Source organism: Oryctolagus cuniculus, chromosome 3, assembly GCF_964237555.1.
Source record: "Oryctolagus cuniculus chromosome 3, mOryCun1.1, whole genome shotgun sequence".
NCBI classification, from domain to species: Eukaryota; Metazoa; Chordata; class Mammalia; order Lagomorpha; family Leporidae; genus Oryctolagus; species Oryctolagus cuniculus.
The window spans coordinates 57,687,368-57,712,554 of NC_091434.1; the positions used below are offsets into that span (position 1 = coordinate 57,687,368).

The 25,187-nt window shown below is 38.7% G+C and overlaps 1 protein-coding gene, 1 non-coding gene and 1 pseudogene across 5 annotated transcripts in view; 1 reads left to right on the top strand and 2 right to left on the bottom strand.

The window, feature by feature from the left end:
- NCKAP1 (NCK associated protein 1) overlaps nt 1–25,187 on the top strand; it is a 115,814-nt gene that overhangs the window by 80,398 nt on the left and 10,229 nt on the right. For all 4 annotated transcript variants that reach the window (XM_002712325.5, XM_051848379.2, XM_008258817.4 and 1 more), the window contains 8 exons: nt 9,369–9,508; nt 10,365–10,496; nt 13,500–13,718; nt 13,903–14,033; nt 14,303–14,400; nt 17,856–17,949; nt 23,031–23,113; nt 23,549–23,629. In XM_002712325.5, the coding sequence (XP_002712371.1) occupies nt 9,369–9,508; nt 10,365–10,496; nt 13,500–13,718; nt 13,903–14,033; nt 14,303–14,400; nt 17,856–17,949; nt 23,031–23,113; nt 23,549–23,629 (978 nt within the window). The remainder of the gene's footprint in view (nt 1–9,368; nt 9,509–10,364; nt 10,497–13,499; nt 13,719–13,902; nt 14,034–14,302; nt 14,401–17,855; nt 17,950–23,030; nt 23,114–23,548; nt 23,630–25,187) is intronic.
- On the bottom strand, nt 4,135–5,050 carry LOC127491741 (eukaryotic initiation factor 4A-I-like; annotated as a pseudogene).
- LOC127491920 (small nucleolar RNA SNORA48) lies at nt 5,448–5,591 on the bottom strand. The gene has a single exon (XR_007920846.1). It is a non-coding gene; the product is annotated as a small nucleolar RNA SNORA48 (small nucleolar RNA).

Below are 25,187 nucleotides of genomic sequence, written 5' to 3' on the forward strand. Positions count from 1 at the left end.
GGTAACTCATTTATTTGGAGCCTTTCCAATTTCTTGATGTAGGCACCAATTGCAACAAGCTTTCTTCTTAACACTGCTTTTACTGTGTTTTCAAATGTTTGATATGTTGCAGTCTGCATTCGTTTTCAGAAATTTTTTGATTTTTCTTTTGATTTCTTTAGTGACTCACTGTTCATTCAGGAACATATTGTTTAGTCTCCATGTGTTAACATATGTTCTAGAGATTCTTGAGTTGTTAATTTCCAGCTTCATTCTGTTGTGGTCAGAGAAGATGCATGGTATGATTTTGATTTTTCTTTTAATTTGCTGAGACTTGTTTTATAGCCTGGCATGTGGTCTATCCTAGAGAAAGTTCCATGCACTGGTGACAAGAATGTGTATTTTGTAATTGTAAGATGAAAAGTTCTGTAGATGTACATTAGATCCATTTGATCTGTTGTGTTGATTAACTGTGTTGTTTCCTTGCTGATTTTCTGTCTGGTTGATCTGTCCGTTACTGAAAGTGGGGTATTGAAGTCCCCCCATTACTATTGTATTGCTCTCTATGTCTCCCTTTAGATTGATTAACATTTCTTATAAACAGCCAGGTGCCCCGTATTTAGGTATATATATATGTTTATCATATCACATCTTCCCATTAAATTGATCTTTTAATCATTACATAGTGCCCTTCTTTGTCTCTTTTAATAGTTTTTGTATTATAGTCTATTTTGTCTGATATTAGAATGGCTACACCAGCTCTTTTGGTTTGTGTTGGCATGGACTATCTTTTTCCATCCTTTCACTTTCAATCTGTGTGTATCTTTGTTGGTGAGATGTGTTTCTTGTAGGCAGCAAGTAGATGAGTTTTGTTTTTTAATCCATTCAGCCATTCTGTATCTTTTAACTTGAAAGTTGAGGCCATTTACATTCAAGTTGACTATTGATAAGTAATGATTTGGCCCTGCCATTTTTCCATAATTTTTTTTTTTTTTTGACAGGCAGAGTGGACAGTGAGAGAGAGAGAGACAGAGACAGAGAGAAAGGTCTTCCTTTTGCCATTGGTTCACCCTCCAATGGCCGCCGCGGCTGGCGCGCTGCGGCCGGCGCACCGCACTGATCCAAAGCCAGGAGCCAGGTGCTTCTCCTGGTCTCCCATGCGGGTGCAGGGCCCAAGGACTTGGGCCATCCTCCACTGCACTCCTGGGCCACAGCAGAGAACTGGCCTGGAAGAGGGGCAACTGGGACAGAATCCGGTGCCCTGACCGGGACTAGAACCCGGTGTGCCGGCGCCGCAAGACGGAGGATTAGCCTGTTGAGCCGCGGCGCCGGCCTCCATAAATTCTTGTTGTTTACTTTGTATTTCCTTTGTACTTTTACTGGGAGATTTTTGCCTTCACATTCTTTCATAGTGATGACCATGTTTCTGTGTTTCTGTGTGTAGCACATCCTTAAGCATCTTTTATAAGGTTGGATGAGTGATGGCAAATTCCTTCAATTTTTGTTCATTATGGAAGATCTTTATTTCACCTTCATTCATAAATGAGAGTTTTGTAGGGTACAATATTCTGAGTCAACAGTTTTTTTCTCTTAAGACTTTTTTTTGGGGGTGAGGGGACAGGCAGAGTGGACAGTGAGAGAGAGAGAGAGACAGAGAGAAAGGTCTTCCTTTTGCCGTTGGTTCACCCTCTGGTGGCTGCTGTGGCTGGCGCACTGCCCTGATCTGAAGCCAGGAGCCAGGTGCTTCTCCTGGTCTCCCATGCGGGTGTAGGGCCCAAGGACTTGGGCCATCCTCCTCTGCACACCCGGGCCACAGCAGAGAGCTGGACTGGAAGAGGAGCAAGTGGGACAGAATCCAGCACTCCAGCCGGGACTAGAACCCGGTGTGCTGGCGCTGCAGGCGGAGGATTAGCCTATTGATTCATGGCGCTGGCCTCTCTTAAGACTTGGAATATATCTCACCATTCTCTCCTAGCCTGTAGGGTTTCTGATGAGAAGTCAGCTGTGAGTCTAATTGGAGATTCTCTGAGAGAAATCTGGTGTTTCTCTCATGCAAACTTTAGAACTTTTTCTTTATGTTTTACTGTGGAAAGTTTGACTATAATGTGTTGTGGTGAAGATCTTTTCTGGTGATGTCTATTAGGAGTTCTGTGTGCTGCTTATACTTGGACATCCCTTTCTTTCTCCAAACTGGGGAATTTTTCTGTAATTATTTCACTAAAAAGCCTTCATTCCCTCTTTCCATGCCTTTAGGAACTCCTAAGGCCTGTATGTTGGGTTGTTTGATAGTATCCCATAAACCTCCAACACTGTTTTTTAGTTTTCTACTTTCTTTTTTTGGTCTGACTGTAATATTTCCTGAGATTTTTCTTCTAAGTTGAATATTCTTTGTTCTGCCTCACTGAGTCTGTTGTTAAGGCTTTCAACTGCATTTTTTATTTGATCTATTGAGTTCTTTTTTTTTTCTTTAAAGATTTATTTGAAAGTCAGAGTTACACAGAAGAAGGAGAGGCAGAGAGAGAGCTAGAGAGAGAGAGATCTTCTATCCGCTGGTTCACTCTCCAATTGGCCGGAATGGCTGGAGCTGTGCTGATCCAAAGCCAGGAGTCAGGAGCTTCCTTCGGGTCTCCCACGTGGGTGCAGGGGCTCAAGGACTTGGGCCATCTTGTGCTGCTTTCCCAGGCCACAGCAGAGAGCTGGATCGAAAGTGGAGCAGCTAGATCCTGAAATGGCGCCCATATGGAATGCCAGCACTGCAGGCAGCATCTTTACCCGCTGTGCCACAGCACTCTCCCCTGATCTATTGAGTTCTTGATTTCCAATATTTCATTTTGATTTCTCTTTAAAATCTCAATTTTTCATTCATTCATCTACAGATCTCTTTAGTTTATGAATTTTCTTCTGATTACTTGTAATTAATCCTATGATAACTTTTTTTGATTTGTTTCTGGGATTTTGTCAATCTCTTCATCTTCACATTCTAGTATTGAAGTGCTGAATTCTCTTGGGCATGTCCAAGTCTTCCTTATTGTTGTTTCTTGAATTGCTACATTTATTATTAGGCATCTGTAGAGATAACTTGTTGATTTTGTTTTTTTTTCCCCCACCCTGTTTTGGCTTTTATCTTTGGACTATGCCTCTGTGGCTTTAGTGGAGTGTCTGCTCTTTCATTGTATACCCAGAGGTATGTGCTGGTTATCGTCAGGGAGCTCTGTTCAGTGCTCCAAGGTGAGGGTAGTATCCAAGATGACACACAAATTTGGCATTTTTTTTTTCCCTTTTTTATCAGACGGAAGGTATGTTCTGCTCTGTTGGTATATTCTCACACTCACCTCCTCTCCTCAAAGGACATCAATGCCTTGACCCTAGCCCCAGTGGGTACTATATTTGTCCACGCTGCCATGGAAACCATACAAAGGATCCCACAGCAATGACCCTCACCAGGGAATCAGGGAGTCCTGAGTCTGGCACCATCCACAGTGACTGCACAAAGACCCAGTCACATCCTGTGCCCTTGCACGCAGCCACAGTGTTTTCAGAGTCTCAGCACACAAGACTCCCACAGTCATGAATACCCATCCCCTTCAGTCATCCCAGCCAGATTCAAGCAGCTCCTCTTGGCTGGTTGCTGAGCATGCAGACACTAGCTGACACAGCTGTTCTGTATGTCCAGAATGGTGCCCACGCTCTCTGCTACTTATGGGACTCCAGTGTTGTGTGATCGGAGAGGGAGAAACATGTCCTCTTGTTTTTGCCTCCAGATTGGCATGTACACTGTCCCCCACAGGCTCTAGGCTGGATTCATGCCAAGCTCTTCCCGCAGCTTTATCACTATTGGCTTTGGCTACTGCAGTCTGGTCTTACCTTTCTCCAAACCTGGTGCTAAGTCTCTCGACTGCTGGAGTTCTGAGTTGTGCATGACCACACCCTCCACATAGGTCCACAGTGTCCCTCTAATTTGCATGAAGGTTCCTCTGGAATTTGCTCTCTTTCCAATTTTTTTTTGTGTGCCTCAAAAAGTGACATTTATTCAAATAAAAAAAAAATGACAAGATGTCCATCCCTTGGCTTCCTCCTCTTCCCCCTCCTGCTGCTCCTCAGCCTCCCAGGACTGAACTCTAGCTGGGGTTAGGTGGCAAGACAGGACAGCCCTCCTCAGATGAGGTCGGCAACATTGAGGGGCATCTCCTCAATGGAGGTGTTGTAGAAGGTCTGATGTCTTGAAGAGTCTGCTTGTCTTCTCCTGTCACCCTGTTAATAGCCAAACCCTTATGACCAAAACATCCACCATGGCCAATTCTGTGAATATAGATTTCTCTGTTGGTGGGTAGGTCATAGTTGATGACCAAAGAAACTTGCTATACATCAACACCTCTAGCCAGCAGGTCAGTGGTAATCAGTGCTTGGCTAGAGCCATAATGGAACTCCCTCATGATCATATCTTGCTCCTTTTGGTCCATATCTCCATGCGTAACAGTGAAGTCCCGGGCATGCATCTTCTGAGTGAGCCAATTGACCTTCCTTCGGGTATTGATGAAGATGACAGCCTGGGTTATGCTCAGCATTTCGTACAAGTCACTCAGTGTGTCCACCTTCTACTCCTTGCCTTCTCTGTTGATGTAGAACTGGCGGATACCCTCCAGGGTCAGCTTTTCCTTCTTGACAAGAATCCGGATAGGATCCCTCATCAACTTCTTGATCCCTTCAAGCACATTGAAAAGCATTGTAGCTGACAACAAAACCACCTGGTGTTGCGGTTGAGCTTTTGGAAGATGTCATAGATCTGGTCCTTGAATCCATGGCTTAACATTTCATCAGCTTCGTCCAGTACAAACATCTTGATGTATTTGGGAGACAGGTATCTTTAGCTAAGCATGTCGAATACGTGGCCAGGGGTGCCCACAATAATATGGGGAGCTTCCATTTGCAGTTTCTGCACCTCAGCACACACATTGGTGCTCCCAGTGCAGGTGTGACAGGATGCACCCATGTAAAATCCTAATGCCATGACCACCTTTTGTATTTGAACCAGAGAAAGGTGGGTGCACACATAGATGTTAGCTACAGCCATGGCAGGTCCCATTTTTCACATTTCCTTGGATTCACCCTTTCCACAACAACTGTGATATATGCAGTTGAGCCCTCAGCTTCTGAAAACTGTGATCCTTTTATTTTACTTCCATCATAGCCAGCTTTAAGAACCATATGACACACATACATGGCCACCTGCACCTTGCCCCCAAACACAAACCACACAACCTGTTCGGTCTTACGTGTTATAAGGGCCTTAGAAGAGGACTACTATTACTTCTTGGTTACAGTACCTGTGCCCAGTTCCCATCAGAATAATCACTTCAACTATCACAGAATGTTCAGTAACCTATTTTTCCCATAAGCCTCATTTAACACTTTGCATAGAAGACCGATTTCTGATTCTTTCCAGGAGGTAACAGTCTAGCATTAGGAATTTTTGTGCTCTAGGCATGAAATAGCTCTGGCCACCAACACAGGCATCAGGTTAGGATGAACAAAGGACTGTGCATCTGCTCTGCCCCTGACTGATATAAGAGCAACACCATGAAAGAGGTGTCTCTTTGCCCATTGCCGGGGTGCTCCACTTTTTTTGAACTGTATTCTGTAGAGTAGAGCAGTAAGCTACCTTCCCATTCTGCCATTTTGGAAGACCCTCATTTCCTTTTAATATTCATTTATTTTTATTTGTATAATAAGTATATGTTTAAGGCTCCCAACTCCTCCATAAGTGATCTCTTTAGTTTTTTTTGTTTTTTTTTTTTTTGTCTGAATATTGTTCTTTATTACTGGGTCAGCTGATTTTTCAAATAAAGGGTTAGAAAGTAAATATTTAATGTTTTGTACCCTGTAGGTCTATGTTGCAGCTGCTCTTCCATGCCCTTATAGTAGAAAAGCAGCCTTAGATAGTATAGGAACAAATGAGTGACTCCCTTGCATTAAAACTTACCTATAAAAAGAGGAAGGGCCAAATGTTATCCATGGGCAATAATTTGCCAACCTGTCTTTTGGTAGACTCCTTAGGAAGGACTCATAGGATTAATATTCCTTGAGTTCTTTGTATGGTGCTAAAAGTTTGTACCCTTTGTACCAGAAAGTTGTTAGCCATATGTAAAATACTTTTTTCACATTTTCTTTCTCTATTTTATTTTTATTTATTTATTTTATTTTATTTATTTATTTATTTATTTATTTTTGCCAGGCACTTAGACAGTGAGAGAGAGACAGAGAGAAAGGTCTTCCTTCCGTTGGTTCATTCCCCTGATGGCCGCTATGGCTGGCGCTGCGCCAGTCCGAAGCCAAGAGCCAGGTACTTCCTCCTGGTCTCCCATGCGGGTGCAGGGACCCAAGCACTTGGGCCATCCTCCGCTGCCCTCCTGGGCCACAGCAGAGAGCTGGACTGGAAGAGGAGCAACCGGGACTAGAACCCGGGTGCCGGCGCCACAGGTGGAGGATTAGCCAAGTGAGCCACGACGCCAGCCTACTTTCTCTATTTTAAATACAAAGGAATATCAAAAATTTTATGGAGAGATGGAATACAAGATGCTTGTTTTGGTACAAAGAAACCTTGAAATCCATGCCTACTTAAAATTTTATTTACTTTGTTTATTTGAAAGGCAGAGAAATAGAGACAAAGACAGAGTAATCGTCTATCTGCTGGTTCTGTACTCAAATGCCCTCAAAAGTTGGAACTTGGCCAGACTGAAGTCAAGAGCCCAGAAAATCAATCCAGGTTTCTCCTGTGTGTGGTGGCATAGAACCAAGTACTTGAGCCATTATTTGCTTCCTCCGGGTTGTGCATTAGCAGGAAGCCAGAATCAGGGAGTAGAGGTGGGATTTGAGTCAGGCACTCCCATATAGGGTGTGGCTATGCCAAGTAATATCTTAACTGCTGTACCAAATGCCTGCCCCTGTTAGTTTTCTCATAATGTGAATTTTCTGTGAAACTTTAAGACCTTGTATACGTTTTTCCATTTTGTTTTGGAATAAAACTTTGCTGTGATAGCCTCGTGCTAGTCTGGTTATTTATTTATTTTTTGTATATCATATACGTGTTTTAACTAGATGCCTTTCTTTTTCTTTTAAAGTCTTGGTATTATTCTATGTTATTCTATGTGAGTTGAGAATCTGAAAAATTTGTGCTCTCTTACTAGTTTGAACCTGTTTTCTCTTAATGACAGGAAATATTTCTTGGATTGTAGCTTTTTGTGTTTTTTTTTTCAGGTATACATTGCTCTATTCCCTTGGTTTGATTTTCTTTTTCAGAAACTGCCTTGTCTGTATATTGCATCTCCTTTGTGTAACTTCAGTGTTTGTCAGTGTCTTTGCATTCTTTCTTTCTCTCTTTCTTCGGTCTCTTCAGTTGTTTTTAAGTTGTTTTATGTATTTCACCTCTTGTTTACTTTAAGGAATTCCTTAATATGTTTCTTAAACTTGTGTTTCTTCTAGTCCAGTATTGATCTTTGAAACGTTTTAATTTTTTTTTTTTTTAAAGATTTTGTTTATTAGAAAGGCAGAGATACTAGAGAGAGACAGAGACAGAGATCTGTCTGCTGGTTCACTTCCCAAATGGCTGCAGTGGCTGGAGCTGGGCTGGTCTGAAGCCATGAGCCAGGAGCTTCTTCTTGGTCTCCAATGTGGGTGCAGGTGCCCAAGTACTTGGGCCATCTTTCACTGTTTTCCCAGTCTCATAAGCAGGGAGCTGGATATGAAGTGGAGCAGCCAGGAAGAACCAGTGCCCATATGGGATGCCAGTGCTACAGGTGGAGGTTTAACCCTCTACACCACAACGCAGGCCCCTATCTTTAATTAATTAATTTTTTTTTTTTTTCTGAATTCATTCTTTTTTCTGTGCTTCTTTGTAGTAATGTCATTGTGTCCCTTGGTCTTTTTTCTCACACTGATTCTAAATGACACCCAGGTTGGAGACATAGAATGAATCCCCAACTCCTGGTTTTGACCCCAGTCCAGAGCTAGCCATTTGGAGAGTGAACTGGTATATAGGAGCCCTTTGTTTCTTTATGTGTATCCAATAAAATAGTAATAATAAAGAGGTGAAACTAATTTTATCAGTATATTTGATTGACTTCAGCATACCCAAAACCTTATCTTTTTGCCATATAATCATGTTGCTTATGAAATATTTTGCACTGTTTATATTGATTCTTTGAAATAACACTTTGTATGTCATACTTAAAACCCAACTAAACTTAGACTAAGCATATTTCAAGTGATTAGTAATTATGTGTGGGATATGGCTACTATATTGTACAGTGCAGCAGCTCTCTTTCTTTTTACAATACTCTAATTCTGTTTGCCTGATATGTTACCTGCCGAACTAAATTAATTATTTCCAACTTGTACTTTTTTTTCAATAAATAATTTGCCAGTGTGTTAGATAGAAACCTTTGTGTCATCTCAGGAGTGTTTCAAATATGACCATTTTTTAAAATTTTATTTTATGTATTAGCTTTACTACACTTGCCTGAACCTTTTTCCTATCTTGTCCAGTTGTCCTAATCATTTTCCTTGTTTTAGTATTTTCTTTTGCCAGTGCTGATCAACATTAATGTTAGAAAATATCTCCTTATACTGTTACTCAGTTTTTAAAACTTGCTATTATCTTTTGCTTTTAAATATTTTATTTATATATTTGAGAGTTAGAGATACAGACAGGAGAGACAGAGAGAAAGGTATTCCATTCGGTGGTTCACTCCTCAAATGGCTGCAATGGCCAAAGCTGGGCTGATCCCAAGTCGGGAGTCAGGGGCTTCTTCTGGGGCTCCTATATGGGTATAGGGGCCCAAGCACTTGGGCCATCTTCTAGTGCTTTCCCAGGCCATAAGCAGAGAGCTGGAAGAGGAGCAGATGAGACACAAGTTGGTGCCCATATGGAATGCCGGCACCAGAGCTAGAGGCTTAAGTTAGTACGCCAGAGCCACCCCTGACTTACTTGCATTTTAAAATCTAGTCTTTCAGTGGACATTCAAGGCCTTTCCTGGTAGTTTAAGCCTTCCTACCCTGTACTTTATTTGCCACTGGACTCTGAGCACATCATGTCTTTATGTAGTTTTGTTTTCATAAGCCATTTTTTGTTTCCCTATTTAAGTTTTTATTTCAATAATAGCTTAAATAAACCTTGTTACAATTTTTTCAATGAAGTGATTCCTAACATGTTTTATGTATTTCTGTTTTCCATCCAAACTAGCTAGGTAAGGTCTGCATCTCATATTTCTTCTAAGTACTAGTATTGTATGTACTATATATAATCTGCATTTAGCCAGAATTTGCCTGAACAGTTTTTGTGTTATCAAAATAAATTGGTATAATTTTAAGATTTCATTATTTTCTGAATTTAGTTGCTGCCTAAGCATTGTGCCAAAACCATCAGTCAAGCAGTGAATAAGAAGTCAAAAAAACAGACTGGTAAGAAAGGGGAACCTGAAAGGGAAAAGCCAGGCGTTGAGAGCATGAGGAAAAACAGGCTGGTAGTGACCAAGTAAGCCATCCACTTTAACTGTATCTTTGTGTTCTGGGTAGAAGTTGTTTTCTTTTTTCATTCTTTTCTATGGTATTAGTGCTGAAAAAATGCTAGTAATTGTTTATTCTTCATTTTCTAGGCACTTATTTTCTTTGTTATCTTTTAAAACTTGGTTAGCCTGTTAGTGCTTATTTCATTCCAAAATATAGATATGTAGTAGATGATATTTATCTTTATATATTAAATACTAAAGTTCAAAAATTTGTTTTAAAAATTTCATGAGGTATACTATAAGCCATCTATTTTCAGTTTATTTGAAGTTCAGATAATAGATGTTTTATTTTGGCCTGTAATATATTAGAACATACCTGAAATCATTTCTTTAAAACAAAAATATTAGACCAGGTAGCATTCAGAACTCTTTATTTACTTGTTTAAGCACTTGGAGAAGTTGCAGAGATGGCCAGTAATTGAGTGGGTTATTTTTTGTTTAAAGTAAATTTCCTACTTTGTTGCTTAAGTTGAGCGAGCTATTGCTATTTTGTAGAGAATTTTTCTTTTCCCATATCAGAAAGTACAGCAGGAATTGGAAAAGATTTTCTGAGTACAGAATAAGCTCTTCCTATATTAAGTCAGTATAGTTATTATAAATTGAATGTAAAAATAAATGAATGACACTACCTTTAAAAAATTGTTCTCATATGTGAGTAGTACCCTTAAAGATTTTAAACTTTCTTAGTTTAGGAGAAGGAAAAGAATTTAGTTCTGAAATTACTATCTCCAAACAAGAACTGATATATTTATAAAATTAATATTGTATTGCCTATTATGGTATGTTGAACATTTTATTTACTGTTTATTAATTTTTTTTCAGCCTTGATAAATTGCACACTGCACTTTCTGAGTTATGTTTTTCCATAAATTATGTACCAAACATGGTGGTATGGGAACATACCTTTACCCCACGAGAATATTTGACTTCTCATCTGGAAATCCGCTTTACTAAGTAAGAAAGAATATGAAGTGTTTTTGTTTGCTGATTCAGTTAATGAGTTTATTATATTAATTATTAATGCCTATACAGTGTTTTCCTTTTACAAGGAAAATCATTAGTAGTAAAAAAGAGTAGTGAACTGGGAAGTATAAAAGAATAGTGAGCTAAGAATTAAATTGTTCATATCCTTATCCCATACTTGTTATTAACCAGCAGCAAGCTGGTTACTTTATGTCTTACCTTTCTTGTATGTAAAGTAAGATTGATTGAAGCAAATCAGTATATTTCAGCTTGCCAGTGAAAACCAATAAGCTGAGGAAATTAGTTGATTATAGTCAGTGTTTAAAGAGAAAGAAGTATAAGGGAAGAAATAGAAAAAAAAATGAACGCATTGCATGTAGTAAATATAAATGGTACTTTAAGGGAAATGTGAATTTGACAGTTTTCTTGAAAGCCCTTATGCAATTAATAAAAGAAAATTTTGCAGAAGTTTATCAGAAGTTTCTGTAGTCACTAACAACTAATATTTGCATTTGCACCATGTGCTTAACAGTGTGTTAAGTATAAGTAGAAATAAAATAGTATAAAATTTGGGACTCTAGTTGGTGAAATAAGACTTGAACAATCAGAAAACAAAATAGGTCATTTTATAAATGTGCACTAAATTGAGTGTTAGATCCTCAGTTGAGAGGCAAGTGTTGTAACGTATTCTGCCTGCGATGTTGGCGTCTCATATGGGTACCAGTTCAAGTCCTGACTGCTCCACTTCTGATCCAGCTCCTTGCTAATGGCCTGGGTAAAGCAGCAGCAAACTGCCCAAGGACCTGGGACACTGCCACCCATGTGGGAGACCTGGATGAAGCTACTGATTCTTGTCTTTGCGACCTCTTGGGGAGTGAACCAATGGATAGAAGACCTCTCTCTCTCTCTCTCTGTCTCTCTGTCTCTCTGTCTTTTCTAATATCTGTGTAACTCTTTCAAATAAATAAGTCCTTTTATTATAAAAACCCTAGTTGATTAGAGAAGAGGCTGATGTCTAACAAAGATTTTCTTTTGTTCTCCTTAGTAAGGCAGTCCAACTTGATAGTAAAACCCAGGATGCCCCAGTATTTATATCAAAGGGACATTTTGCCTGTGCTCTGGTCTGTTATTGTCATCTTGGTAGGATGGGTGTAAGGTCAGGCCCAGGGCCCAGTTGGTTTACAGCTACCTTATTTTTCATCTGTGAACAGTCTGGTCTGTTAATTCATGGAGAAGCAAATTTTTTTTTTGACAGGCAGAGTGGACAGTGAGAGAGAGAGACAGGGAGAAAGGTCTTCCTTTGCCGTTGGTTCACCCTCCAATGGCCACCGCGGCCGGCGCACCGGGCTGATCCAATGACAGGAGCCAGGTACTTATCCTGGTCTCCCATGGGGTGCAGGGCCCAAGGACTTGGGCCATCCTCCACTGCACTCCCTGGCCATAGCAGAGAGCTGGCCTGGAAGAGAGGCAACCGGGACAGAATCGGGCGCCCCGACCAGGACTAGAACCCGGTGTGCCAGCGCCGCAAGGTGGAGGATTAGCCTAGTGAGCCGCTGCGCCGGCCAGCAAATGTTCTTTTTACCACGCATTACTTAATGATCAAGATCAAGGCAATTAGCAAGGAGCTGGATCAGAAGTGGAGCAGTCAGGACTTGAACTGGTACCCATATGAGACGCCAACATCGCAGGCAGAATACGTTACAACACTTGCCTCTCAACTGAGGATCCTCAACTGAGGATCTAACACTCAATTTAGTGCACATTTATAATAGTTTACCTGGGAAAGGTTTTTTTAAGATGTATCTATTTGAAAGTAAAGTTACAGAGAGAGAGATATCTTTATCTGCTGGTTCACTCCCCAAATGACTACAATGGCCAGGACTAAGCCAGGCTGAAGCTAGGAGCTGGGAACTTCATCCTGGCCTCCTCTGGGACATCTTCCACCGCCTTCCCAGGCCTAAGGCATGGAGCCAGATTGAAAATGGAGTTGCTGGCATCACAGGTGGCTGCCTGCCCTCCACACTACAGTGCCAGTCCTGGGAAAGATTTTTTTATGGCAGGACAAATAGCTTGTGAGTACTAATGGGTTGATTCTTTTCTGATCACTTCAGTGCAGCTTTAGGACTCAGGGACTAAATACAAGGGGTAGCAATTTTCATCATGAGTTGACTTTTCTGTTTCTGGTGATGAGATTTGTCTATTATCTTTAATGATCCTTATTTACAAATACAAGTCAGATCTTTCTAGTACTTGAGAATTTTAAGGTGAAATAAGGGTGGGCAGTGTAGAACAAGATCAATTAGGATGGTATTTACAAAATTTTTCATTCTCTTTGGCTTATACAGTTTCTTGGGATATATATATAAATAGAACTATATTTTATATACTGTGAGTGATATAAAAAGCAGATTTGTGTATTGCTTTGTTTTGACTATCATACAGTTTGTTGAGAGGCAGAACTAAGTCAGGACTTGGAAGTCAAGACTTGAGGTCAAATCTTAGATGATACCACTTCCAAATAAAATTTTGCTCAAGTTCTGAGCCTTAGTTTTTTTTTCACTTGTGGAAGTATGGTGATAATTACTGCATGGTAGGGTTATTAAATGTACTGATTGTGATTAATTTACATAAAGCCTAAATAACAGTTTAGATGAGTTCAAGATATGAACCAGAGCGTCCCTTGTCTTTGCTATAAACAACTTACCACATTATAGGAATGTCTAAAATTATCCTTATGCTTTAGTCATTTTTGTTACCAGTGTTTTTAAACTGTGATTAATCATTTTTACTCCCATTTCATTGTAATTTTTAAATATTCTTTTGTTTCTTGGGATCGCATAGTAAGAGCAGTAGTAATTTCATGGCTCTGCAGCAAATTATTTTTTTGTTTGATTTTATTATTACTTACTTAGTATTAGTTATATGTGAGTTGAATGGCTGTTTTACATAAATGGAAAAGTCAGAGCTCTTTTCTTACTCTCCTTCTTACCCTAGGTCAATTGTTGGTATGACTATGTATAATCAAGCTACACAGGAAATTGCAAAACCATCAGAGCTTCTAACAAGTGTAAGAGCATATATGACCGTACTGCAGTCAATAGAAAACTATGTGCAGATTGATATTACAAGAGTATTTAATAATGTTCTTCTTCAACAAACACAACATTTAGACAGTCATGGAGAGCCAACAATTACAAGTCTATACACAAATTGGTAAGGAACACATTTAGAAATACAAAGTGATAGAAAATTTCTTTATAATGAACTATTTAGGAAAATTATTTTTTATAGAAAAGTTCTCATTTGTGTTATTGGGCAACTTAAGACTATATTCAAGGATATAACTGATTTTGAATTAAATAATCTCTCCAGGTTATGAATTTTCTTTTCTCTCTAGGTATTTGGAAACTTTGTTAAGACAAGTCAGCAATGGTCATATAGCTTATTTCCCTGCAATGAAAGCATTTGTGAACTTACCTACAGAAAATGAATTAACGTTCAATGCAGAGGAATATTCTGACATATCAGGTGAATAATACTTTAGAGAATTGCAGAAAACTCGATCCATTTGCTATTATTTTGATTATTTTGATTTTTGGTTCTGTTGTGACTGTTTTCACTTTCCCGCATAATTGCACATTATTTGAATTACTTCTGCATTTTGTGTTATAATTTTTGTTAGAGACTTGTCCCAGGACTTTGCATTAATAATTTCTATGATTGAATGTTTCAGTATTTTGTTATTCCTTAAAAATTTTTATTGTCAAAAGTATAAAATTAATTACATTCCCTTTCAGAAATGAGGTCTTTATCAGAACTACTAGGCCCTTATGGGATGAAGTTCCTGAGCGAAAGCCTTATGTGGCATATTTCATCACAAGTTGCTGAACTTAAGGTAAAACAGACTCTTTCTATTTTAACTTTTTCATAAGTTCCTGAAGAACTTCTCAGGACTTTGAACAAACCTACGATGTTAATTACTTTTAACCTGATGTGCAAATGTCACTATGTCAATGAAATTCAAGAGCTAGTCGTGGGGGCAGGTGGTGTGATGCAGCAGGTAGAGTTACCCCTTGGAATGCCTGCATCCCATAATGGAGTCCCACCTCTGCTTCCCATCCAGTGTCCTGCTGGAGGTAGTAGGAGGCAGCAATTGATGGTGCAAGTACTTGGGTTCCTACTACCACGTAGGAGACCCAAGTGGAGTTCTTGGATCCTGGCTTCCAGACTGGCTCAGCTTTTGCTGTTGTAGGCATTTGGAAAGTGACCCAATGGATAGAAGATGACTTTTTCTCCTTCTTATCTCTCTGTCACTGTGCTTTTCAAATAAATATATAAGCTTATAATTAATTTCTTAAAACCAGCAAGTAGACAAAGGATAGAATTTTCAAAAATTAAATTACAAATAAAGCTAGTGAGAGGGCTGGTGCTATGGTGTAGTAGGTAAAGCTGCCGCCTACAGTGCTGGCATCCCGTATGGGCACTGATTCGAGTACCAGCTGCTCCACTTCCAATCCAGCTCTCTGCTATGGCCTGGGAAAACAGTGGAAGATGGCCCAAGTCCTTGGGCCCCTGCATCTGCATGGGAGACCCAGGCTTTGGATCGGCGTAGCTCTAGCCATTGAGACCAACTGGGGAGTGAACCAGCAGATAGAAGACCCCCCTCTCTCTCCCTCTCTTTGCCTCTGCTTCTCTGTAACTTTGCCTTTCAAATAAATAAATCTTTAAAAAAAAATAAAAAGCTAGTGAGGCCCTTCAGTGCCATTTTAGTTTAGTACTATTTTATAGATGAGAAAATGTGTGGCTTACAGAGATGACTTGGCTTGCTAAAGGAGATTGCAACTCCTATTTCTTTTTTTCTAAATATTCTTTTTAAAAAAATTATTTTACTTGAAACTCAGAGTTACACAGAGAGGAGAGGCACAGAGAGAGAGAGAGGTCTTCCATCTGATGGCTCACTCCCCAATTGGCTGGAGCTGCACCAGTCTGAAGCCAGGAGCCAGGAGCTTCCTCCAGGTCTCCCACGTGGGTGGAGGGGCCCAAGGACTTGGGCCATCTTCCACTGTTTTCCCAGGCCAAAGCAGAGAGCTGGATGGGAAGTGGAGCAGCTGGGTCTCGAACCAGCGGCTACATAGGATGCCAGCACTTCAGGCCGGGGTGTTAACCCGCTGTGCCACAGCGCCGGCTCCTCCTATTTCTTGTCTTTGGTCAAGCCATCATTCTCTTGCATCATAGTGTTTTTCTTTGACCAAGTTCAAACTTCTACCCCGAGTTATTCATATTTTTAATTTGTATCTATTATTACTGTCTTAATGAGTTTTATTATTAAGGAGTCTTTTATACCCTTTAATCTGGGTGGAAGTGTCTTTAGAATGTCTAGTGTTTCAACAAATATGTAAAGAAATCAAGGGGCTAACATTATGGTGTAGCGGGTTAAGCTACTGCCTTATAGTGCCGGCATCCCACATGGGCGCCAGTTTTGAGTCCTGGCTGCTCCACTTCTGATGCATCTCCTTACTAATGTGCCTGGGAAGGCATTTGGGGATGGCCCAGGTGGTCGGGTTCCTATACCCACATGGGCGAGACATGAATGAAGCTCCTTGTTCCTAGCTTCAGCCTGGCCCATCACTGGCTGTTATGGCAGTTTGGGAAGTGAACTAATGGATGGAAGACCTCTGTGTCTCTCTCTGCTTTCTCTTTCTCCTTGTTTGTAAATTTGCCTTTGAAGTAAATTTAAAAAGAAAGAAATTGGAACAACAATTAAAAAGAAAAATTGAGAGGCAGAGAGATGGAGAGCTCTTATTGCTGATTCATTCCCCCACATGCCCATGTCTCCTGACCAGCATTGTTGCCTAGTGGGCTAAGCTGCTGCCTGTGACTCCCACAACCCATGTGGGCATCAGTTTGAGTCCTGGCTGCTCCACTACCAATCCAGCTCCCTGCTAATATGCCTGGGAAAGCAGTGGAATATGGCCCAAGTCCTTGGGTCCCTACACCCATGTGGGAGACTTGGATGAAGCTTCTGACTCCTGCCTTTAGATCAGCTGAGCTCCCATCATTGGAGTTATTTGAGGAGTGAACCAGCAAATGGAAGATCTTGATCTTGATAGCTCTCTCTCTCTGTAACTCTACCTTTCAAATAAATAATCTTAAAAAAAAAAAATTAGGGAGTTTAAATATGCCAAGAAGTTAACACTTGGGCCATCCTCCGCTGCTTTCCCAGGTGCATTAGCAGGGAGCTGGATCAAAAGTGGAACAGCCGGGTCTCAAACTGGTGCCCATATGGGATGCTGGCACTGCAGGTGGTGGCTTTACCTGCTACACCACAGCCACAGCCCCAGCCTCTAGCTTACATTCTTAGAATGTGTTTTGGTATATATTGTTATAATGTAATTCCCATAAAGTGTTGCCATACCTTGGAAAGTTATTCTCTTTGTGATTTTATGTATCTAGTGATGAATTTGTTGTCTAAAATATCTTTGGCTAACATTAACTTTAGAAAGCTATTTTTGTTTGGGTTGAAATTTGTTGCCTTCTATACCTTAGTATCTACTTTTAATTGATTCTATGCTGTTTAAATAGAGGAGTGATACTTTATCCTATTACTTACCTTTGTTGCTTTTTTTTTTTTACTTTTATTTAATGAATATACATTTCCAAAGTACAGCTTATGGATTACAATGGCTTCCCCCCCATAACGTCCCTCCCACCCGCAGCCCTCCACTTTCCCACTCCCTCTCCCCTTCCATTCACTTCAAGATTCATTTTCGTTTCTCTTTATATACAGAAGATCAGTTTAGCATACATTAAGTAAAGATTTCAACAGTTTGCTCCCACACAAAAACATAAAGTGAAAAATACTGTTTGAGTACTAGTTATAGCATTAAATCACAATGTACAGCGCATTAAGGACAGAGATCCTACATGAGGAGTAAGTGCACAGTGACTCCTGTTGTTGACTTAACAAATTGACACTCTTGTTTATGGCATCAGTAATCAACCTAGGCTCTTGTCATGAGCTGCCAAGGCTATGGAAGCCCCCTGAGTTCACTGACTCTGATAATTTTTAGACAAGGCCATGGTCAAAGTGGAAGTTCTCACCTTTGTTGCTTTTTCCTGCATGCCGCCTTCTTGAATTTGCCTACAGAAGAAAAACACTAATTCTATGTAAATAATTTTAAAGTTATTTTCTTGAAGCAGCAAAAGAATATAGAGCATCTGGATTTCATGACTTGTGTTTCCTACTTTCCATATTTTAATTTCCACATATGCTTATATGTCATTAATAGGAGGCCTGTGCCTGACCTAGAATTTTTCCTTTCTTTTCTTTCTTTTTTTTTTTTTTTTTAGAAACTTGTGGTAGAGAATGTTGATGTGCTAACACAGATGAGGACCAGCTTTGACAAACCAGACCAGATGGCTGCACTCTTTAAAAGATTATCATGTGGGTAACTCATAAACTGGTAAACATTAAGAAGATCTTGGTACTCAAGTGTTTATAACATACAAGTAGTAAGTTATGAAAAATGTTCTTTAGTTTATGAAAATAACTAGAAAATGTACTCAAAGAATCTTTTCAGTGTGTAGTTTCAGTATATGGCTTATCTGGTTTATAACTTTTTGATCAATTTAATATTCATTAAATATTTGATTTAGTGAATTTAATCATCATGGAATGTGTCAAGTCTTTAATACTTATAGTATGTGTCAAGTATCATTATCAATTAGTTCATAAATCTATCAAATTTAGTATATTAAATCTACATACTAAAGGAGAATTATCTTCTGAGCCTATATCTTTACATATGATAAAATACATACATTAAGTGAACAACATTATGGATTTTGGCAAATGTATACATCCATGTAACAATCACCATAATTAAGAAATAGAATAATTCCCTGAGAAAGTTGCCTCCATTCTGTTTGTAGTTAGTCTTCTACTTCCAGCCTCCAAATCCAGACAACCACTGATCTGGTATCTGTCACTATAGATTGATTTGTTTCTGACTCCTTTAGCTTAGCTTAATTATTTTGAAATTCATCTGTTTGTGTTGTCTAATGAATCAATACTTTGTTCTTTTTTATTAACTGGTATTCTGTTGCATGGAAATGTGAGCCTACAACTTGATTTTTTATTTTTATTTTTACTGTCTTCTTGATACTGATTATAGGAGATATTTTGTGAAATAACAGTGGATCTTTAGTATTAAAGTATTTTTAAGAGTCATGTCATATAGCAGTTAAGATATCCACATTCATATCAGAGTACCTAGGTTCAACCCAGCTCTGCTTCCTGACTCCAGCTTCCTGCTAATGCACACCATGGGAGGCAGTATTGGTAGCTCATGTGAAATGGGGTTCCTGCTACCCATGTTGGAGACCTGGCTTGAGTTTTCTGTTTTGGCATGTGCTAGTCCCAGTCTTCACAGGCATTTCTGGAATGAACAAATGGATGTGAGCTCTCTCTTTCCTGCCTGTTTGTCTACCTCTCAAATAAGTAAATCATTTTTAGAATTAAAAATTTACAATTTGCTAAAATTACCTTCTAGAACAGTTAAAAGAAAAACAAGGAGGAAGCTTTTTGGGGTGATGAAGCTTTTTACCATAGTAGTGATGGTGGTAATCTACGTAAGTTAAAGTTTGTAGAACTGGAGCTGGTGCTGTGGCATAGTAGGTTAAGCCTCCTCTGGCACTGGCATCCCATTATGGGTGCTGGTTCGTGTCCTGGCTGCCCTTCTTCTGATCCAGCTCTGCTAATGTGCTGGAAAAGCAGCAGAAGATGGCCCAAGTGCACCCATGGGGGAGACCTGAAAGAAGTTCCTGGTTCCTGGCTCTGGAGTGAACCAGTGGGTGGAAGACCTTTCTTTCTGTCTCTCCCTCTCTCTCTCTCTCTCTGTAACCCTGCCTTTTAAATAGATAAATAAATTAAAAAAAAAAAAAAAAGAAAAAAGTTTGTAGAGCTATGTACCAAAATGGAAAAGAGATGTGCTTATTATATGATACATTTAAAAATAAAATAGAAAAATGAAAATGAAAAGATTGATTGGATAGTATTTCAAGGAAGAGGACTGTTCATAAATAGGAATTTTTTGACCTTTTGTTTCTTGTCTTATTATCTACTTCAATTTTTCAGTCTTTTGTTAAAAAGTTTTTTTATGTTTCTCGTATGTTTTAAAAAAGTTTTATTTAGTTGAAAGGCAGAATGACAGGGAATGTGGGAGAGAGAGAAATAGATATCTTCCATCCTCTGATTCACTTCCCAAATGCTCAACAGCCAGGGCTGGACCAGGCAGAAAGTAGGAGGCAAGAACTGCACCAAGGTCTCCCACATGTATGGCAGTAAGCTACTCACTGGTAACACCTTCTGCTCCCTCCCAAATGCATTAACCAGAAGCTGTTTTGGAAGCAGAGGAGCTGGAACCAGCAATTAGTGCCCCCCTTGTCTTCTATTTTTAATACTCATTTGAGTATTCATTCAGCTATTTGAGCTAGCCTTAACCCTGTTTAACTTTTCCTATCAGCAAATAACTTTTTTAACTGTACCATCTGGTTAGATCAAGTACTGCACTGAAATGCTCAATACCTTGTTTGCAGAATTAAATCAAAATGGAAATTTTAAACAAAATTTTCGAGTTTTCAAAATAAAATCCATAGTCCTTTGTCTGGATTCTGCTAACTTGAATTTTGTATATAATAATTAATGGTGATTCATGTTAGGATTGACCAAAACCAAAATCTAAATTGTTGACTCTTAATGACCCATTTTATCAAATTTGTCTTAAAATAGAATTTATTAAATCTGTTTTGTGATTTGGAAAAACAAACGATTAATTTGAGAGTCACTTATTTAGAGGAAGGAACTACTCTTTCACTTAAATTGTTTTACAAAATGCTATTATTTGCCTTTGATCCCCTTCTTTGTGCTTCCTTCACTCCATATTCAGAAGCTAGAGTTTTTATTTTCATAATCAACATATACATTCTTTTAAAAAGATAAACAGTCACAATTTATTAATAGTATCTATTGTGAGTGGGGCCAACATTGTAGTGTAGCAGGTTTGACTGCCACTTCCTAAAACCTTTCTTAAACAGTTTGTGACTATCCATTTGCAAAATCCGATTCTCTTTCATCAGTTCTCATTCTACTTGATTTCTCTGTAATGTTAATTTTTATTCTCTTCCATGTTGAAATTTTATTCTCTTTAATTGCCAATACTTTTATCTTTATGCTTTATTACTCATGTTGGGAGGCTCATTTTTTATGTAATGTCAGGTTGTGATATTCTCCTCTTTGATTCTTACTCTGCAACCTTATCGTGGAAATTTTATTCAGACTTATTTCCCAGTTAGTGTTAAATACTCATCCTTAACTTTATCTGCTCAGCTCCAGATGTTTCATGCCAAGTGCTAGCATGATCAGGGTTTCCCAAAGTGTGGCCCATGAACCAGCTGCAGCAACCAACACCACCACCTGGGAACTTGTTAGAATATTCGAACTTGTTAGAATGAATATTCTAACAAGTTCGAAGCTGTGGGGCTGGAGCAAGCTGTGTTCTAACAAATCTTCCAGGAGATTCTGATTTGAGAAACATTGTGATAGACATTTTCAGCTCAACAAACTACCTTCAAATTGTTCATTGAAAATGCTTATTACGCGAGGGCCGGTACCGTGGCTCATTTGGCTAATCTTCCGCCTGCAGCGCCAGCATCCCATATGGGCGCTGAATTCTAGTCCCAGCTGCCCCTCTTCCAGTCCAGCTCTCTGCTGTGGCCCAGGAGTGCAGTGGAGGATTGTCTGAGTGCTTGGGCCCCTGCACTTGCGTGGGAGATCAGGAGGAAGCAAGCACCTGGCTCCTGGCTTCAGATCGGCACAGCACCTTGGCGGCTATTGGAGTGAACCAACGGAAGGAAGACGTTTCTCTGTCTTTCTCACTGTCTAACTCTATCTGTCAAATAAATTAAAAAAATCAGTATAAATAAAAATAAATAAAAAAGGGAAATGCTTATTCAAAACTATGCATAGATCCCAAATTTTTTTACATCAAAATGAACTTACTTTTAAATTACTTTTTTTAAATTTTTTTCCTTGGAAAGATAATGGAAATTTTGGGAGATGAGGGGAGGTGCCAGTGGTCAAAAGGTTTTGCCTGTTACAGTTTTTGTTAATCTTTGAATAAATTCTGGGGAACATCCTTTGGAAAACAAATGATGATATCATACTACTTTTTATTTTTTCATACTTTAGTAGTCTCTTCTGAGATGCTTTGTTATGAAATTGTTATTTACTTTTTTTTTCTTCCTGCCATGGAATTCATTTCTCTTCTTACTCTTCTTTATGGCCAAATCGGATGACATTTTCATAAGAAGTATTTTTTTCTCAGCCTCATTTTTTTTCTCTGTTCTCTGGATAGTCTGATTTTGAATTACCATTTCATTGAACACCTGCTGGCCTGCTGAATATCAGGGTCTCTTGAGTGCTATGGGTAGATAAAATCAATATAACTGGTTTCCGCTCATGTAGAATTTATAAAAATGTGCTTTGTGTCATTTTGTTAACACTGCTGTTTTAATTTCCATCGCATTTTAGTTTATATTATGCCTGGATTGTGAGGTTTAATGAAAGATGCTTGTGGTCAGAATTTAACCAAGCTGCACAAGATTCAAAAAGTAAAAGCAGAACACTTCTCTGCATTCCTTTTCCTCACTGACTATAGTTCGCAGTTTTCTATATACCTCTTTGCAGTTTGTTACATATATACTGATATATATATTTTCCCATCATATAAAAATGCTAATATTTTCTTAATTTTCTTGACAGTTTGTTTAGATTGTTTGCTATTTGAGGTGTAGATCATGATTCTATTTACATTTGTATTCCTATTACCCAGTATAGTGCCTTTTATGTAGGAAATGTTTAATGTTTGTTTGGCTTTATAAATATGAAAGTATTTATCCTTCTAATTCTAATAAATGATTTTTAATATTAAATACATAGCCATAATTTTTAGAATAATGCTCTCTAAGCAATATGTAAGTGATCAAATCTATTCATGGGCTTTAGCAACCTAGTGCTACCAAAACTGCTTGTAGTTTAAATAGTCATTATTCCCTTATTTGCTCAAGACCTTAGCAACTAAACAATTTAGCATCTGTAAGTTTCTGAGCTGTTTCCACTGAGCTGCTTCTTTCTCCCCTGATCTCTTCCTCCCACCTTCTTCCCCTCTTTTTATACAGGTGACTATGTGAAAGATTACTTCAAGATTCTGATGAACTGGGTAGCCTATTTAAAAGAACATAGTATACTCCATTTGAAGTAAACTAGTATTACTTCAAGTATTCAATACCTTTACCACTAATCATTTGTTATAATCAAGTTTCTATTAATTACATCTTCTATCATGGAAATTTTGTGACTGAGAGTTTTTTCCAAGATTAATATAGAATTCATTCCATATAATTCTTCTATATAATAATGTTCATTCATTCTTTTTTCTTCTTTTCCCCTACTTCTATTGAATTTAGCTGTTGACAGTGTCTTGAAGAGGATGACAATAATTGGTGTGATTTTATCCTTCCGATCATTGGCACAAGAAGCACTCAGAGATGTAAGAAACTATTACAAGTACATGCTTATATTCAGAAAATCACTTCTGATTTCCCAGAAACCAGAAGTCATTCCTTAAATTTATAGCGGGTATTAATATAACTAAAATTTGAGTTTTTATCATGGGAGAAGATAAACTATATAGAAATTAAACTCAGATTTTGTTTTGATATAGACATGTGAATAGTGTAACTTGGCCTAGTTATTGCATTACTGTTTCACTTTTGCTGTTGAAGCATTTTTGATTTTGAATATACTTGATTGCACGTTGAATACATTCCATTTCATATATCTTGGTACTTGAGAAAAATCACATGAACATAGATAAAGTAAAATAACTTTTATGGAAACTGGAATCAGTCAAATGGTAATATTACATAAACTTAGGGGTTGCATTTAAAAATAATTCTACATTTTTCTTTGTTGTCCTGCCTAGGTCTTGTCCTACCACATTCCTTTTCTTGTAAGTTCAATTGAAGATTTTAAGGATCACATTCCAAGGGAAACTGATATGAAGGTAGTAATATAACTTCTGATTGGATTTTATCATGTCTAAAATGAAATTTAGATTACACAAGAAATGAGATATAATAAATCCTATACTTTTATAAAGTCTCTTTTTTACAGTGATCAGTTAGCATGCTTGCCTTTGAAATTATTTCTTTGAGAGCACCAAAATACTAACTGTGCATTCCCTTGTTCACCTTTAACAATATAAAATTAGTGAAAAATCTTTTTTTTCTTTAAACTGATAACTGTTTATTCATGGTCATAAAGCAGAATGAAAAAGATGAGCTTTTAATTTAAAGCATTTTAAATAATTCTTTTAGTGATATTAAAAGAAATATTTATTCTTAGAAAAGGTTGTTGTTTGTAAGCTATAATAAAAATTTGTTTGTTTTTTTAGTTAATATAAGATAGAAGAGGGCCAGCACCGCCGCTCAATAGGCTAATCCTCCACCTAGCGGCGCTGGCATACCGGGTTCTAGTCCCGGTCGGGGCGCCGGATTCTGTCCCGGTTGCTCCTCTTCCAGGCCAGCTCTCTGCTATGGCCCAGGAGTGCAGTGGAGGATGGCCTAAGTGCTTGGGTCCTGCACCCTATGAGAGACCAGGAGAAGCACCTGACTCCTGCCTTCGGATCAGCGCAGTGCGCCAGCCACAGCGGCCACCAGAGGGTGAACCAACGGCAAAGGAAGACCTTTCTCTCTGTCTCTCTTACTGTCCACTCTGCCTGTAAAAAAAAAAAAAAAAAAAAAAAAAAGATAGAAGGTTGGCAGCTTAGTGTGAGTCAGTTTTTGTTTTATAATTTATTGAGCCATGAAATCTAGCCACTGATCTAATCCCAACAATGATTTACCAGAAGTAGTTTATAACATATCAGGACACATATCTATATAGTCTCAGCTTTCATGTTTCTTAGAGAGGTTATTTTCTGTTTCCCATAAACTGAAAAATATAATGTGAGTCACTCATTTGTGGAGCACTCAAGTCACTTCTCAAATTGGTGCTGCTCAGACTTACAGAGGCTTGTTTACCACTTGTTCCTTCCTTTTCCCACTTCCAAATGTATCTGTGAACTAACCAGTTAAGAGGCTACTCAAGATGCCTGCATCCCTTTAGCTAAAGAGTACTTGGAGTTAAGTCTTGGCTCTGCTCCTCCACTTCCAATCCAGCTTTCTGCTAATATACATCCTGAGAGGCAACAGATCAAGTACTTGGGTCTGTGTGCCCACATGGGAGTTTCGGACACCCATCTTTGCCCAGGCCCATCCCTGGTTATTTCCAGACATTTGGGAAATGAGCCAGCAAATGGAACATCTCTGTTCCACACCTACCCCCACCCCCATTCTCTCCATCTCTCCCTCTGTCTCTTTGCCTTTCAAATTAATGTGAAAATATATTATTTAAAAAAAAAATCTGTGCAGAGAACTTTCGGTAGTACTCGTTGTTTTGTTTTTAAAACAAGCTATGTTTTTAACAGGTTGTTTTGAGTTTTACTGAAAATTTACCTGTCATAAAATATGTTTACTTGAAATTTACTATTCAGTGATTTTTAGTGTAGTCAAGAGCTATGA